Here is a 13,872-nt window from a genome sequence, read left to right on the forward strand (position 1 = left end):
TTTATTTTTAAAATAGGGGCCTGCAATAATCTTCTTACTTTTTTTTTTTTTAAAAATACCCCCCCCCCCCCCCCCCCCAGGACTTGAACTCAAGACTGGTCAGTCTTTGGTCGATTGATTTTGTGTAACGTACTTTTACTCAGTTGCTGGTACGATGAAGGGTGCCACGTTACAGCAAGACTGTTTGTTTTGAGCGTACTCGCGCTGCAATTACAAGGTATCGCTCAACAAAGTGCAGTGTGTACGCAAGCAGAGCACATCTTTCTTCTAGAAAGCAGCAGAGGAGGTCGAGCATAATGTGTTTAGTTGATGTCCTTGGCATTTACACCAAATATTTCTCCTTCCATTGCAGTACACAGAATACAGTATAATCCTGAATATCTTTGATCCGGGGAAGAGCCAGCGGCTACCAAACGACAGCGACATTTTTTTGAGCGTAAACCCGCGTAGTCCGTGATTCGCTGGGCGTCGCAAGATATAAAATTGAAAAGAAGGCATGTATGATCGTACGAATTCGACATGGTAGCTAGCTGAGCTGTCCGCGAGAATGATGAAAATCAAGGGAAAATCGGCGACTTTCGAGTTGCGAGGACGGGCGGGGCTGGCCAGGGGTTCGATCATTCGCTGCGCAGCTTCCCTCAACTTCGCTCGTCCGGGTGTTCCAGCCTCTCGACAGGCGAGAACGGGATTCCACCACGGCCAAGAAGTGACTCGAGGCACGGCAGGATGGCGCCGCAGCATGACCGTCGTCATCACGCAACAAGCTCGTTGACAGAGCCCTCCTCCACGACGATGACCGGATCATCCTCGACAAAAGGACAGCACTATGCCGACACCCTCGACCTCGCACGCAGGCTCTCGCTCTTCACGAGCGAATACCCCGCCGAGCTGAAAACGGGCAACATCAACCGTCGCGCGTCGTCGGGCATGGACTGGAACGAGCTGCTGCGCAAGTTCACAAAGCACAACCCTCATAGGACCTGTCCGTCTCGTCTCATCTGATTCGCGCAGGCGTTCCCGCTCACGTAGCTTCGTCGGTTCCCCCTCTTTCCGCAGTGACCGCTTCGACCGCGCAAACCGACCAAATCCTGCATCGCCTATTGTCGCAAACCCCGACCATGTCATCAGGAGCGGACCTAGGACCTCTTCCTCCAATTCTGCCGGCCTCGCTACATCCTCAAGCCCTCACAGCCGTCGCTGCGCTCGAAGGTCAACCGCGAACGGGAAGCCCGACCGAAGTCGAGAATGCGCAGATTGTTGCAAGCTTCGGAAGGTACTTGATGGGACAGGATGAACAAGTGGTCCGCACGCTCGAGTCGATCGACTTGGTCCGGTCGCTCTCCACTGGCGAAGCTTACGACTTGACTCTGAGGGTTCTCGGATTCGCCATCAGAGGTAAGTGCCATTAATCCTTGTCACTCTCTGTTGAGGGTCTAGGGTAAAAGCTCAAAATTGGGTTCCAACTCAACAGGGTTTTCGCTCGAAAAGTTGGCGTACCCGTTCGATCAGGTTCGAGAAACGTACCGACTCGCAGCCAAGCAGTACGACCAAGCGATTGACTCGCAACTGACGACCAAAGACGACGTTTCATTGTTCCGGATTGGCGACACGGTCCTATCGAGGCTGTGTCGATTCGATCAACTGCATTCGTGAGCCGCGGATCGTCGAAATTTTTGCCGCATCCACCACTAAGACTGATCAGTGAATCACTATCCAGCTCGCCACAGATGGCTCACGCTTCTCATCTACTGTACATCCGGCATTCTGCAAAATATCATGCCCTCACCGCGTCAGCATCAGCTGCCTCAGGTCCTTTCCCCTTCGATCGGACGCTCGCGATCCTTCAAGAATTCCATACGCTGTCCCTCGCTACCAACAACCACTTTGACAGCCGAGAAACGACGTTCAAGCTACAAGAGGACCTATTGAGGCGCACGACGAGTTTACCGAAAGCGGGCGAGGTCAACATTCGGTACCTCGCATTCTTGGATCAAGTCGTCGAGAGCTGGAAGGCGCGAGGGCTCGACAAGCGCGAATCTGGTTCAGTGATCGAGGTGAGAGAGGTTTATCTCTCTTCTTTTCGATGTCGAGCAAGAGACTAACTGTCTTGCATTCGTTTACAGATATTGTACAACGCGCTAACTCACACGTTCCAATCTCATCGCCTGTTGAGGTACTTGGTCAGGTCGCTCGCGATCGCGGAACGATATAGAGAGGCGCACAAGGCACTCGACCTGTATGTCGAATTGTGGCACAAATCGAAAGAAACCGATGCCAAGGCGGTCGCGAGAGAGATGAAGACCCTTCGAGCCCGGCAAACTTCCGTCCAGGACAAGACCAACAAACTCGACGAGAAAGATCAATTCGAAGAGAAGGATGTGCGAGACGACGACGACGAACACGATATCGATTCCGACAGCGATTTCATCGAGACGGGAGTGATTGGTGTCAGGATCTTGTGTCGGTATCTCGACGAACCGAAAGCCGCATTGGAGATTGCGAAAAAGCTGCAAGAGGTCGTCAAGTCGGGCGCGACGGTGCAGAAAGACGACGAGGTCCGAGGTCGGGTCGAGTTGGCTCTCGGGATCGCTTGGGGTTGTTTGGCTGCCAAAGGTGAGAGTGTTGCCGAGGTCCATCACCGCACCGCTACTGACGCGGGGATACGATTTGCGCAGAAGCGAACCCTTCCGAACGTCCCTCACAACACGCAGCAGCACTGTCGCACCTCGAACTCGCGACTGCTCTCCTGCCAAAATCGTTCCACGCGCACTATCAGCTCGCGTACCAGCTGTTCGAACTGCGGCAGACGTCTCGTGCTCTCGAGCAGATCAAAGTCGCGCTCTCGTTCGACACGCACAACAAGCGAGGGTGGCACCTGTTGGGACTCGTCTTGACTGCGCTCAAAGATCCGAAGGGAGCGTTGCAAGTGTTTGAAAACGCGATCGACCTCGAACCGGTAACGAGTGATGAAGATAGATTGACGAGGGACGAAACGCTGGCGAAACTCGAAGGGAATCACGTGCAGGCAGTCCCGACCTGTACGAAGCAAGACCGGTGGGACTACCCGTTGAGCGAGACCGAGACGCTTGCACAGGAAGTTCAGTTGCGCTTGAGCAAGAATGCGGTCGTCGAGTACCTCGAAGGTCCAGCTGCTGCGCTAGAAGATCAACAGGAGATTCTCAGCTGGTACTCGAGAGCTTACATCCCCATCGCTGAATCATTGCGTGAGCCTCCTTTCTTTACCTACCGGGTTGGTGCGTCGAGTACTCATGATATGATCTGCGATCGCTTGACAGTTCCTCCTCTTGCACCGCCAGTACCCACCGCGCTCGAAGGAGGGCTAGGGTTAGGAGCGACAAACTTGTCGAAGCGAAAATCTCTCCTCGGACGTCGAGTGTCGCTGCGTTCGAAACGCGACTCGTCGGTCCCTCTCCGACCGGTATCGCTCTCGGTAGTTCCGCCTGGGCTCTCGCCGGCTTCGGCGAACCCTACGCCGTACGCATCAGCAGCACCCTCGCTCGCGCCCTCGATCATCTCGCCTGCGACCCCGCTCGACAAGCCCAATGTCGCGACCAACCCGCTTGCGACGAAACTGTTGGTCGACGTGTGGCTCGCGTGTGCTGCGAGTTTCCGGAGAGCGGGCAAGCTCGACGAGGCGCAAGGTGCGGTGTGGGAAGCGGAACAGTTGAACGCGGACGATCCCGACGTTTCATGCCAAGTGAGCAGACCTGATCCATTCGAGATCTCAACGCAAGAGACGCTGATACCAACGGAATTTTCACCTACACAGTTGGCAACGATCTACCTGGCGAGAGGAGAGACGACCCTTGCGAGGAGGGCATTACAAAAGGCGTTTTCTTTCGAGATTGACCACTCGGCGTCGACGGTCCTCTTTGCCCGACTGTACCTGATCTCTCCCAACTCGAATCCGACAACATCAGTCAGCTCTTTGGGGGCCAAAGTCAAGGAAGTGGAGGACTCGACAACGTGGATCGACCGTCAGGTGCCGTTTGCGGAGACACTGTTGGACACGTTGACAAAGAAGCAAGGATGGGACTCGCCCGAAGCGTGGTACGAGTTGTCGAGGTGTTACAAACTTACGAATCGGCGGGAGAAGGAGAAGGAGTGTCTCGTGTGGGCATTGCAACTCGAGGAGACAAGGAGCTTGAGGGGTCTCGGGAACGGGTGTCTCGATCGGGTGCTTTGAGGAAGTAATGCTGTTTTTTGAAAATGTTGTGCAATTTGTCGCGGGTTTGAGCTCGATGTATGCGGTGCAGCCCCGGCGACTAGATCGAACTCGCTGCGTCATCGCTACACATTCTCCATCTCGCCTTCTCGTGCGCTCGTGCAGGATGGCCAAACTGAAGAAGCCCCGCAAGAGCTCGAACGCGAGTGCGGCTGTCGACCCAGAGGTTTCTTCGTCTCCAGTCCGCCCAAGTTCGTTCACGTCGACGCGTTCGCACTCGCGTTCGATCAGCAACAGTTCGACCACCGCCTTGTCTGCGCCGATCGCATTGAGAACTGCCGCCACTCGCAAGTCCTCGGCTGCACCAGCAGCTCCAACGTTCGATGCTGCAGGCGAATTTACGGCTTTGACGAGGTCTTCGTTGAGTCTTTCTCTCGTAAGCTCGTCTTCCTGGAGGGCTCTACTGACTACCAAGCTCGCGCTCTAGGTCATCTTCGTACTCGCTCGATGCGCTCGCGCGTTCACCTCGCAGTTCTCGACTGTCAACTTCGTTCGACCCTCCGACCGCGGCGACTTTCTCTTCTCCGGTCGTAGCCCGATCCCCTTCATCGACCGCTTCAATTTCCGTCGGTTCCTCTTCAGTGCCGTCCACATCGCTTGCTGAACAGTCCGACTTGCCTTCCGTATTGGCGACTTTGAGGCACAAGTTGGACTCGGATCAGGTCGCACGTGAACAGCACCAATCAGACCCACCTCCTCGAAAACTGACAAAGAGGAGGCAGAGCAAATCGACGACGATCGAGGATGATACACGCCCAACCTCGACAGAAGAGCTGCCTCCAGCACCGCTAGAAACCTCTCCGCCGCCAAAAGTCGAGGAAGAGATGGTCGAGGTCGACACGATCGTCCTACAAGTCGTGGAAGAGCAAATTCAAGTCGTCGCTGAAGAAAACGTTTCGCCACCATCGCCTCGAGTACAAGCGTCACAAGCGGAAGCGCCTCTACCACCTGAACCCGTTCCTCCTACTGCCGTACCGCCTCGACCTAGACCGCCTTCAACCCATCTTGAAGATTCTGCCGACGTGGCGACTACAACCGGATCTTCGATCGTGTTTGCCCCGGCGAGGCTCGGATGGAGACTCGCAAGCGGTACCGTCCACCTCGGGCTTGACGCGAGCAAGAGCGTCGTCAAGCGAGTCCCGATCGTTGGCAAGCGACTCGTACCCGAACCTGCCTATTCCCAAGAGCCGAAAGCCGAGCGTACAAACCAGGAAACGATCCGCACAGTCCCGTCACTACCGTCGCCCTTACCATCGAATGGATCCGATCTCTCGTTTGCAACGTCGACCAAGCGGTCCGACAAATCTACATTGGAACCCGACCCCCTCGCAGCAGAAACTCTGTTCGAGGAACGAGCTGAACACGGGATCGTGTACAAAGCGGCCGAGCTTTCGTTGGGCCTAGGCATCGCGAGTGTCTTGCTCGGAGGAGCTTTGGGCAAAATGGCATGGCGTCGAGTCGTGCATGGACCAACGACTGAAGGCAGATGATCGTCCGAAAACTAGGTTCCTTAGATTGGAGAGAGTACATAGAAGGATGTCTCGAACGTCCTGGATGTTTTGGCTTGTCTGTTTTGTGCTAGTTTAGACCTCGCTTGTTGTGCTTTTGTTTTTCTCCCAATGTGCAACGGACTCGATTTGTCGAGATGATTTTGACTCGGTGGTGATTTTGACTCCGGCACAATCGCGTTGTTCCGAGTCGGCGGAGCACGCGGCGGGCTCCACCTCGGCCGGGTCTTACGAAGACTTTGTCCTCCCTCTCCTCTTCCCCTCTCCACGTAATTTCTCATTAATCCAGTGATGCCGTTCCTTAACGAGTATCAAAAGCCGGCCGAGCTCGCTCAAGGTCCTCATCATGCTTCGACACAGTTGGCGGATTACGATCTCAACTTTTGCTACTCGGTTCCTCCGGTACTCGAAACTGCCGGAGGTGTTCGACTGTACCCTCTCATCGTATGTAACACTCTTGCGATCAAAATGCTTCTCAGAGCTGACCGCAATCCCTGCGACTCTTTGCTTTTTCGTTTTGGTTTACGTGAGCAGCCTTCGATTCACGCGGAGAGGTTGTATGAACTGTCACTACCGTTTCCCGAATCGTACAAATGGTTACCGTACGGTCCGTTCCGGAACTTCTACCAGTACTTGACGTTCCTCGAAACGATTCGTCGCGATCCCTATTCTCTCCTGTTCGTCGTGTACGACCTCAGTCTCAAGTTCCACGACGAAGATCCTCGAGAGGATTACGAAGCCGAAGGTGGTTCAGGATTGAGACCTGAACGTATCGCTGGAATCGTGGGCGCTCTCAAGAGTGTGCCCAAAAACCGTTCTTCCGAAATCGGGTCAGTTTAGGACACTTTCTCTGTCTGATGCATTACCCCAGAGGAAAACTTGGTCTGATATACTCGGTCCTTCTCTAATGGTTCCAGACATTTACACATTGCTCCTCCGTTCCAACGCACGCACGTTTTGACTCACTCGATCGCTCTCCTACTCGAATACTTGCTCTCGCCTGCGACCTCAACTAAGCCTTACCAACTTGGGTTGCGTCGAGTGCAATGGTTCTCGAACGAGTTGAATCAACCTTCGGTTTCAGCGGCGATTCGACTCGGATTCGAACTTGAAGCGAGTTCGTTGAAATGGGAACGAGTGACTTCTCGAGCCAAATTCGGATTGCCGTTGCCCGACTTTCTCAACGGCGAACGTCGAGAGGCGGAAGAAGAGTTGGGAGGAGGGAGACATTCGAGCGTGCTGAGGATCGGGTGGGACGATTGGGAGGAACGGGGCGTCAAGAATCACGTGGAGACCTTGTTGAACCGACCAGTTGTCAAGAAACGGATCGAGGACGTCAAGTTTGAATAGATGATTCCGAAATAGTACCGCTGTAGACGTTTCATGAAATGCGCTTAACAAGGATCGAGAGCACGAGTTTTCGTTTAGATTGCGCCTTTGACGTGGTCGGGCCTGACGTCGAGCAGGAGACACAGCAACAATCATTCCAGAAGATCATTCGAGAAAGCACACGATATGAGTGGGAAAGAGAGGGAACAGGGGGATTTTAAGTAGTCCAAAGCAAAAGTCGAAAGAGGCGAAGTCAGGCAGTACGAGCGATCGTTTTTTGAGGACCGCAGAGAGAGGGAGATAAAAGAGCGCGGATGACCAGTACCGAGGTGAAAAGACAAAAGAAAAGTAAACCCGGAGAAAGGAAGAAAAAAGAGGTTTCGCATATAACAGTAGGACGAAAACAAAAAGAGGAGAGTTGACGAAAAGAGAGGGCGGTAACGCTTTGTCGGAGGTTCCGACGTCAACGGTTAACCAATTTGACCCGAGGGAAAGGGGGAAAGAGTAGGGGATCGAGAATCTATTGAGGCATGGGGATTCCAAACTTCTCCGAAAAGTGTTGCTGGTATGCCGGTGGTAGTTGCGCGAGCAATCTCGGATCCTGCTGCACACGGTTCGAGAGCTCTTCGTACGTCATCTGCGGTTGCGCGGCCGCAGGAGCTGCCGCGGCGGCGGCGGCCGGTGCCGGTTGTGGCGGAGGTTGTTGCACAACCGGTTGAGGCGAGACGTGCGCGTACGCCGAAGGGTGGTACAATGGATGGTGACCGTGACCGTACATCGCGCCATTGCCAGAGGTCGGAGCCTATATAAGCACAGTTCCCCAACGACACAGTCAGCTTCTCGCTCACTCTTTTCGCCGAGAATGGCCTGCGAATGCTCACCTTTTGAGGCTTGGCCTTCTTTGCTGCTGGTTGCGCCTTGACGGGCGCTTTCCGCTTGTTCGCAGCGGGAACAGGGGCAGGGGCAGGAGCTGGAGGCGGAATCATGATGGGCGGGGGAGGGGGAGGCAATTCGTGAGCAGGAGGAACCGGACGAGGTCGGCGTCCCGGTTGGTGTTGACAGCGGATGCAGTAGAATTTGTACGCGTCGTCGGCGTAGTTGACCGGCTGGCGTCCTTCGAGCGCATCCCGCTGAATGTGACACGGCAGATGTTGCCATTCTTCGCATTGCTCACAGCAAATCGTTTCGACTCCGTCATCCTGTGTTACACCACCGAGTTACGGTCCCGAGGTATGAGCGCGCCCATCAGAGATGAGAATAGCGGAGAGGAGAGACGTACGATATTCCATCCTTGGCGACCGCATACCTCGCAATCCGTGTACCAAGGTGGCTCCTCATTCAGAGGCGCGGCAGCAACAGGCACCTGGTGCTGGTACTGTTGGGCAGGTGCAGCGTAGACTTCGTCCTGAGGGTTGATCTCGGCTTCAAACTCGGCGAGTTCAGCCTCGGCTGCCTCCTTCTCGGCCTTGAGTTCAGCTCGGCGCTCTTTCGCTCGTTGCCGCTGGAAAAACACACAAGGGACCAAACAGTGTCAGTATCCTCCTGTATGCTTCTTGCGAGAGAATTCTCGGAACTCACCTTGATATCCTCGCGCTTCTTCTTCTCAGCCTCCTTCTGGACCCGTTTTGCTTCTCGCTCTTGCTCGAAATCGAACGCCGCCTTTTCTTGCTCGTTCATGAGTTCGTACGGCAACACCCCACCGTTCCTCTCGCGCGCTTCTTCGCGCTCTCGCTCCCGAGCTTCTTCGAGCACTTTTTGCTCCTCGGCTTCTTCCCTCGCCCGTTTCTCGTCCTCGCGTTTCTTGAGTCGTTCCTCGCGAGATTCTCCCGCCGGTTGAGCTGACTTTGATCCAGCTGCTCCCCCATTCGAATTCGATTCATCAAGGGCCGACAGTTGACCCCGCGTGACTCGCGTGAATCGCTCGTTGAGCGCGGCTTCTTCGGCAGCGAGTCGAGCGACCGTCTCCATCGTCGCATCGCGAGCTCCCCGGGTCGTTCCACGCTTCGAGTTGGCTGCGGCGAGCTCTCGTTCCTTGTTCTCGGCCTCGGCCTGCACGTGTACGCACGAGCAACTAAAGAGTCAGCATATTTCCACTCGACGAGACCAATCGTGCGTCGGTGAGAGAGAGTGCAGCTCACCGCGAGGATGCGCTCGTACTCTGGGATCCAGTCGAGAGCGTACTGGTGAACGTTCTGCTCGTCTTGATCGTCCGAGCCCTCGAATTTTGCGGCAAATTGTCTCCATTGGTCGAGATCGGTACAGACCTGTAAGACCGGAGTCAAAATCTGGATCCACCTCAAACGGAACCAAGTAGAAGAAGAAGCAGAGACTGACGGCTTGCCACTCGATGAACCCGGGAGTGTGTTCGGCCCTCCAACGTTCGGCCCACACTTGTTTCTCCCATTCGGTCAACTCGCGCTGTTCGTCTTCCTTCTGGTCTCGTTTGCGCTTCTCGATCGCGGCGCGTTCCTCGAGCTTCTTGATCCTCTCGGATTCTTCGAGTTCAGCAAACAAGTCCTCCTCGTCGACGTCGTCCTCGTCGTCTTCGTCGTCTTGTTGACGACGGTTCGCACCACGTTCGTTCGAGTGACCATCGGTGAAATCCTCGTCAGCGTCCTCGTGCTTCTTCCGTCTCGCGGCAAACACCTTTTCGTCATCGTCCCGCACACGCGTAGATGATCCTCCAATGCCAGTTCCCACCGAGACGCCTCCATCTTGTTCGTCTTCCCTCAATTGTCGGAATTCGCCCGTTTTCGGATCCCGCTTCAACTTGAACCGGACCGTGCCCGTGATCGTTCCCTTTTTCGACTTGTCCCTCGGACCGGCGCGCAACCCGAGGAGCGATTTCGGTTTCGTGATGGGTTCAGGAGGTTCGGGACATCCGAGTGCACGCGCTTCGTCGACGGAAGGGATCGGACGTTGGATCCACAACCGATCGTCCGAGAGGTGGTAGTAGTAGTTTTGGTGACGATCGAGTCCAATCGGATCGAGCCTCTGCTGCAAGAGCCACGCCGTTCAGTTACACTCTGCGAGACACACATACAAGAAGAAGATTGTGCCTCACCCATGCAGATTCTCCATCGAACTGAAGGTACTTGCGGAACTGCTTGTCCGGGTCGACCATGTGCCACTCGCACACATTGTAGATTGCATCAATCTTGGTCTCGAGGGACAAATCCTTCCATTCGACTGCGCGTTGTTCCTCCCAAAACTCGTCCTCGTCTTCAGGTTTCGCGTTCCCGTTCGAGCGTTGTTCGAGTTGGGTCACGGCAGCATCCTGCGCTGCGTCTTCGGCAATGACGTCGGCCATCTCGGCGTTGAATCCGTCATCGATCGCGGTTTCGGTTAGGGGCACTTGGGCTTCGGCGGTCGTGCCGCTCGACAGGTTGACATCGGCCGCACTGGGTTCCTGTTTCTCCTTTTTCTTGTACGGCTTTTTGCCTTCGGCGAGTCTCAGTTTCTCGTCACTTTCGGTAAAGATGCCTTTGCGTCTCGCTTCGTCGTCATCGTCGTCGTCGTTTGCGTTGGATCCTTGCTTCGCGAGACGTTCGGCTTCGAGTTGAGAGCGCACGACGGAATCGGGTACGACGAGGTACTGGTAGAACGGGTTGTCGGATCTCATTGTGACCCGACGGTTGTACGAGCGTCTCAGTGCGTTCAACCAATTGGTGTGACTACAAAAGATCTGCGTCAGTGTCTCGCTTCTTTTCGAGGGTGAAGAATCATAGTTACTGACTTTGTGTTGCGGTCGTTTGCGAGCGTGTTGAGGAGCTTGCCGAGCATGTAGGGTAGGTACGTCTCGTGGCCTTCGCGCGAGGGCAACAGGTCCTGTTCGAGCTCCTGTCGCGCGATCGAGACGATAGAGTCAGTGGTCAGGAAGGTTGAGAGCGGGTACGCGAGCGGGCGAGAGGTGAGGTGCGACGAGAGGGGTCGAAGCGAGATCAAGGTGTAAACAAGCCTCTCGTCTCGCTTTCGCTCTCTCCCTCGCTCCCATGCGCGAGTTTGCCAAGAGGGAGAGAGTACAAGGGAGATGGAAGGAGGGGGGATTGGGGACTCACTTGGACCTGGTGCTTCAAGTCGAGGTGGTGCGAGTAGAGGCCGACAAAGTGCGACGCAGCCGCGAGTTTGTACGACTGGCGCATCTCGGCGAGGAGCTGCTGCTCGTCAGGGTGCGCAGGTGCGTCCGACATGGCGAGCGGGGAAGCGGCGCGAGAGGCAGACAGCGCGGGAATCGGGGGCAGGAGGGGCCGGCGAAAAAGGGGGGGCGACGAACAACCAATTCTTATGCAATTCAATTGTGATTCTAGTTCAATCGACCTCGATTGCAAGTAATTCCCTTCTTTCAATCTCCCAACTGTCTCTCATCGCATCCAAGATGGCATCGACGTCTACGCCGACGAGCACGGGCTCTCAAATCTCGCACTTCCTGTCGACGCATCGTCGTGCGCTGCTCGTGACGGCGGCGGCGATCACGGTGTCGACTGCGGGAGTCTTGTACTACAACTCGACCCTCCCGCGTCAACCTCCGTCGGCCAAGAAAAAGTCGGGCAAGAAGGGCAAAAAGTCCTCCGCTTCGACTCCTCCCGCGAGTACCCCTCAACCCGACTCGACCGCTGCACCCGCCGATCGCACCCAAGAAAAGAAGGACGATGAAGGTACGCACTTCCCACCTCTCTCTCCTCCCTCCCTCCCTTCCAGGCCTGCTCCGGGACTAGTCGCTACTCGAAGCGAGCCGGTCTCTTGCTTGCTCTCGAGCACGCGCGCGCTGCGACTCGACGACGAGAAGAGGTCGCGACTCGACTTGCGTCATGCGCGTAATTTCTCTCGTCCTAACTGACTGGCTTGCACCCCATGTCAAACAGATCCTCTCAACCTGTCGTCGACCGACATCTCGCTCATGTCCCCCTCGGCGCGATCGAAAGCTGCCCTCGCGCTCAAGGCTCGCGGCAACAAACTCTACTCGTCGAAACAGTACGACCAGGCCGTGCGCCTCTACTCGAAAGCGATCGAGTGCGAGGAACAAGCCGTGTTCTACTCGAACCGAGCCGCGTGTTACACCAACTTGAATCAACTCGACCAGGTCGTCGACGACTGCTCGAGTGCACTCCGGCTCGACCCGTCGTACATCAAGGCGTTGAACCGTCGTGCGACCGCTCGCGAGCAACTTGGGGGCGTCGAGAACCTGTACCTGTCGTTGTGCGACTTTACGGCCGCCGCGATCATTGACAACTTTGCGACTCAAGCGACGACCGATTCCGTCGAGCGGGTCATGAAACAACTCGCGAACGAGAAGGCGCAAGAGATTCTCAAACACCGTGAACCGAAACTCCCTTCGGCCACGTTCATCGAAGCGTACCTGCAAGCGTTCCGACCTCAACCGGAACCGACGTTGCCCGCGACTCCGAGTCAGGGCGACGAGACGTACAAACTCGCGACCGAAGCGTTGAAGTCGAAATCGTTCACCCACGCGTTCACCTTGTTCTCGGAATCGATCGAACAAGGCATCTCGCAACCGGCCCTCAAAGCGCAAGCGTACAACATGCGCGCGACGTTCAAGTTTATCATGAGTGATGCGAAAGGTGCCCTCGAAGACCTCGACGAAGCGACGAGGATCGATGATCACAGTGCCCAGAGTTGGGTCAAGAAGGCGAGTGTGCACATGGAATTGGGACACCCGGAAGACGCCATGAAGGATTTCGAGAAGGCCCTCGAGATTGATCCCAAGAATGCCGATGTGTACGTCTTTTTTTACCTGTTCAATGCCCAGGAATCTACGAGAGTGAATTTGACAATTTCGTGTTCCTCGAAACCAGGTTCTACCACCGAGGTCAGGTGTACTTCATCACTGGAGACTTTGCGAAAGCGATGGCCGAGTACAAACAATCGACCCAACTCGACCCGACCTTCATCTTCAGTCACATTCAACTTGCGGTCGCGTTGTACAAATCGGGCGAGACCGAAAAGGCCTTGCACCAATTCAAGAAACTGATCCGAGAGCACGACTCGAGTCCCGAAGTGTACAACTACTACGGAGAACTGTTGTTGGATCAAGGCAAATTCGACGATGCCGTCAAAAACTTTGACAAGTCGATCGACCTCGCGAAAGGATCGAACCCTCGCAACGTGTTACCCATGGTCAACAAAGCGCTCGCGTTGTTCCAATCGACTCAGGATTTCACTCGAGCTGAACAGATCTGTCGGGAAGCGATCACGATCGATCCTCAGTGCGACGTGGGAATTGCCACGTTGGCTCAACTCTTGTTGCAACAGAACAAGGTGCACGAGGCGGTTGAAATGTTTGAACGTTCGGCCGAGATGGCGAGGACCGAGATGGAATTGGTCAACGCGCTCACTTATGAGAACGTAAGGCATTTTTTTTTGTTGTTTTCCACGATCCCAAATCTTGCTCTTACTGACGTCGACGATTTCCAACAGGCTACGAGGGCACAACTCGCGTTTTTGAGAGACTACCCTACGCACTCGGAAAAGGTAACTCTCTCTCTTTCTCTCCTGTGCAGCAGGTTTTGCTGACTCGTAACTCGAATTACGCGGCACAGCTTGGATTGAACCGAACAAACTAATCTTGACTAGCTCCGAAGCATGGATTTTCTGAAAATGAACTGCACGTGTAAATAAAGTAAACAGTCGTTCTTCGTTTCGACTTTGAGGAGAGAAACTGGTTCGTCAACTTGTGTTGTCGATATGGTAAGCCCTGCGAGTTGGCGAGAAAGAGAAGAGAGAGCGAGAATACAAAAATGAAAGACAGGGGTTTCAACGACGCGGTCAGCC

General features: G+C 55.0%; 5 protein-coding genes across 5 annotated transcripts; 4 read left to right on the forward strand and 1 right to left on the reverse strand.

Moving 5' to 3' along the window:
* Window positions 1-792: 792 nt before the first annotated feature.
* On the forward strand, window positions 793-4,207 carry JCM15063_002943 (uncharacterized protein; the record flags this gene model as incomplete). The annotated part of the gene is made up of 8 exons (XM_076680804.1): window positions 793-982; window positions 1,057-1,395; window positions 1,472-1,649; window positions 1,718-2,054; window positions 2,124-2,613; window positions 2,676-3,254; window positions 3,318-3,718; window positions 3,791-4,207. 8 exons carry the CDS (start codon window positions 793-795, stop codon window positions 4,205-4,207), a joined length of 2,931 nt encoding a protein of 976 aa, XP_076532028.1.
* A 145-nt stretch (window positions 4,208-4,352) lies between these two features.
* On the forward strand, window positions 4,353-5,736 carry JCM15063_002944 (uncharacterized protein; the record flags this gene model as incomplete). Its single annotated transcript, XM_076680805.1, has 2 exons — window positions 4,353-4,606; window positions 4,674-5,736. 2 exons carry the CDS (start codon window positions 4,353-4,355, stop codon window positions 5,734-5,736), a joined length of 1,317 nt encoding a protein of 438 aa, XP_076532029.1.
* Window positions 5,737-6,045: 309 nt separating this feature from the next.
* JCM15063_002945 (GNAT family N-acetyltransferase) lies at window positions 6,046-7,104 on the forward strand (the record flags this gene model as incomplete). Its single annotated transcript, XM_076680806.1, has 3 exons — window positions 6,046-6,198; window positions 6,289-6,584; window positions 6,672-7,104. The coding sequence occupies 3 exons, from the start codon at window positions 6,046-6,048 to the stop codon at window positions 7,102-7,104; spliced, it is 882 nt and encodes a 293-aa protein (XP_076532030.1).
* Window positions 7,105-7,603: 499 nt separating this feature from the next.
* JCM15063_002946 (PHD finger domain-containing protein) lies at window positions 7,604-11,273 on the reverse strand (the record flags this gene model as incomplete). Its single annotated transcript, XM_076680807.1, has 9 exons — window positions 7,604-7,885; window positions 7,965-8,282; window positions 8,363-8,584; window positions 8,662-9,132; window positions 9,222-9,347; window positions 9,418-10,077; window positions 10,148-10,757; window positions 10,820-10,923; window positions 11,142-11,273. 9 exons carry the CDS (start codon window positions 11,271-11,273, stop codon window positions 7,604-7,606), a joined length of 2,925 nt encoding a protein of 974 aa, XP_076532031.1.
* A 185-nt stretch (window positions 11,274-11,458) lies between these two features.
* JCM15063_002947 (uncharacterized protein) lies at window positions 11,459-13,664 on the forward strand (the record flags this gene model as incomplete). The annotated part of the gene is made up of 5 exons (XM_076680808.1): window positions 11,459-11,738; window positions 11,946-12,819; window positions 12,897-13,446; window positions 13,519-13,572; window positions 13,641-13,664. 5 exons carry the CDS (start codon window positions 11,459-11,461, stop codon window positions 13,662-13,664), a joined length of 1,782 nt encoding a protein of 593 aa, XP_076532032.1.
* Between the last annotated feature and the right edge of the window lie 208 nt (window positions 13,665-13,872).

This window comes from Sporobolomyces koalae (genome assembly GCF_050403365.1).
Source record: "Sporobolomyces koalae JCM15063 DNA, S_koalae_JCM15063T_v1_ctg46, whole genome shotgun sequence".
Classification (NCBI taxonomy): domain Eukaryota; kingdom Fungi; phylum Basidiomycota; class Microbotryomycetes; order Sporidiobolales; family Sporidiobolaceae; genus Sporobolomyces; species Sporobolomyces koalae.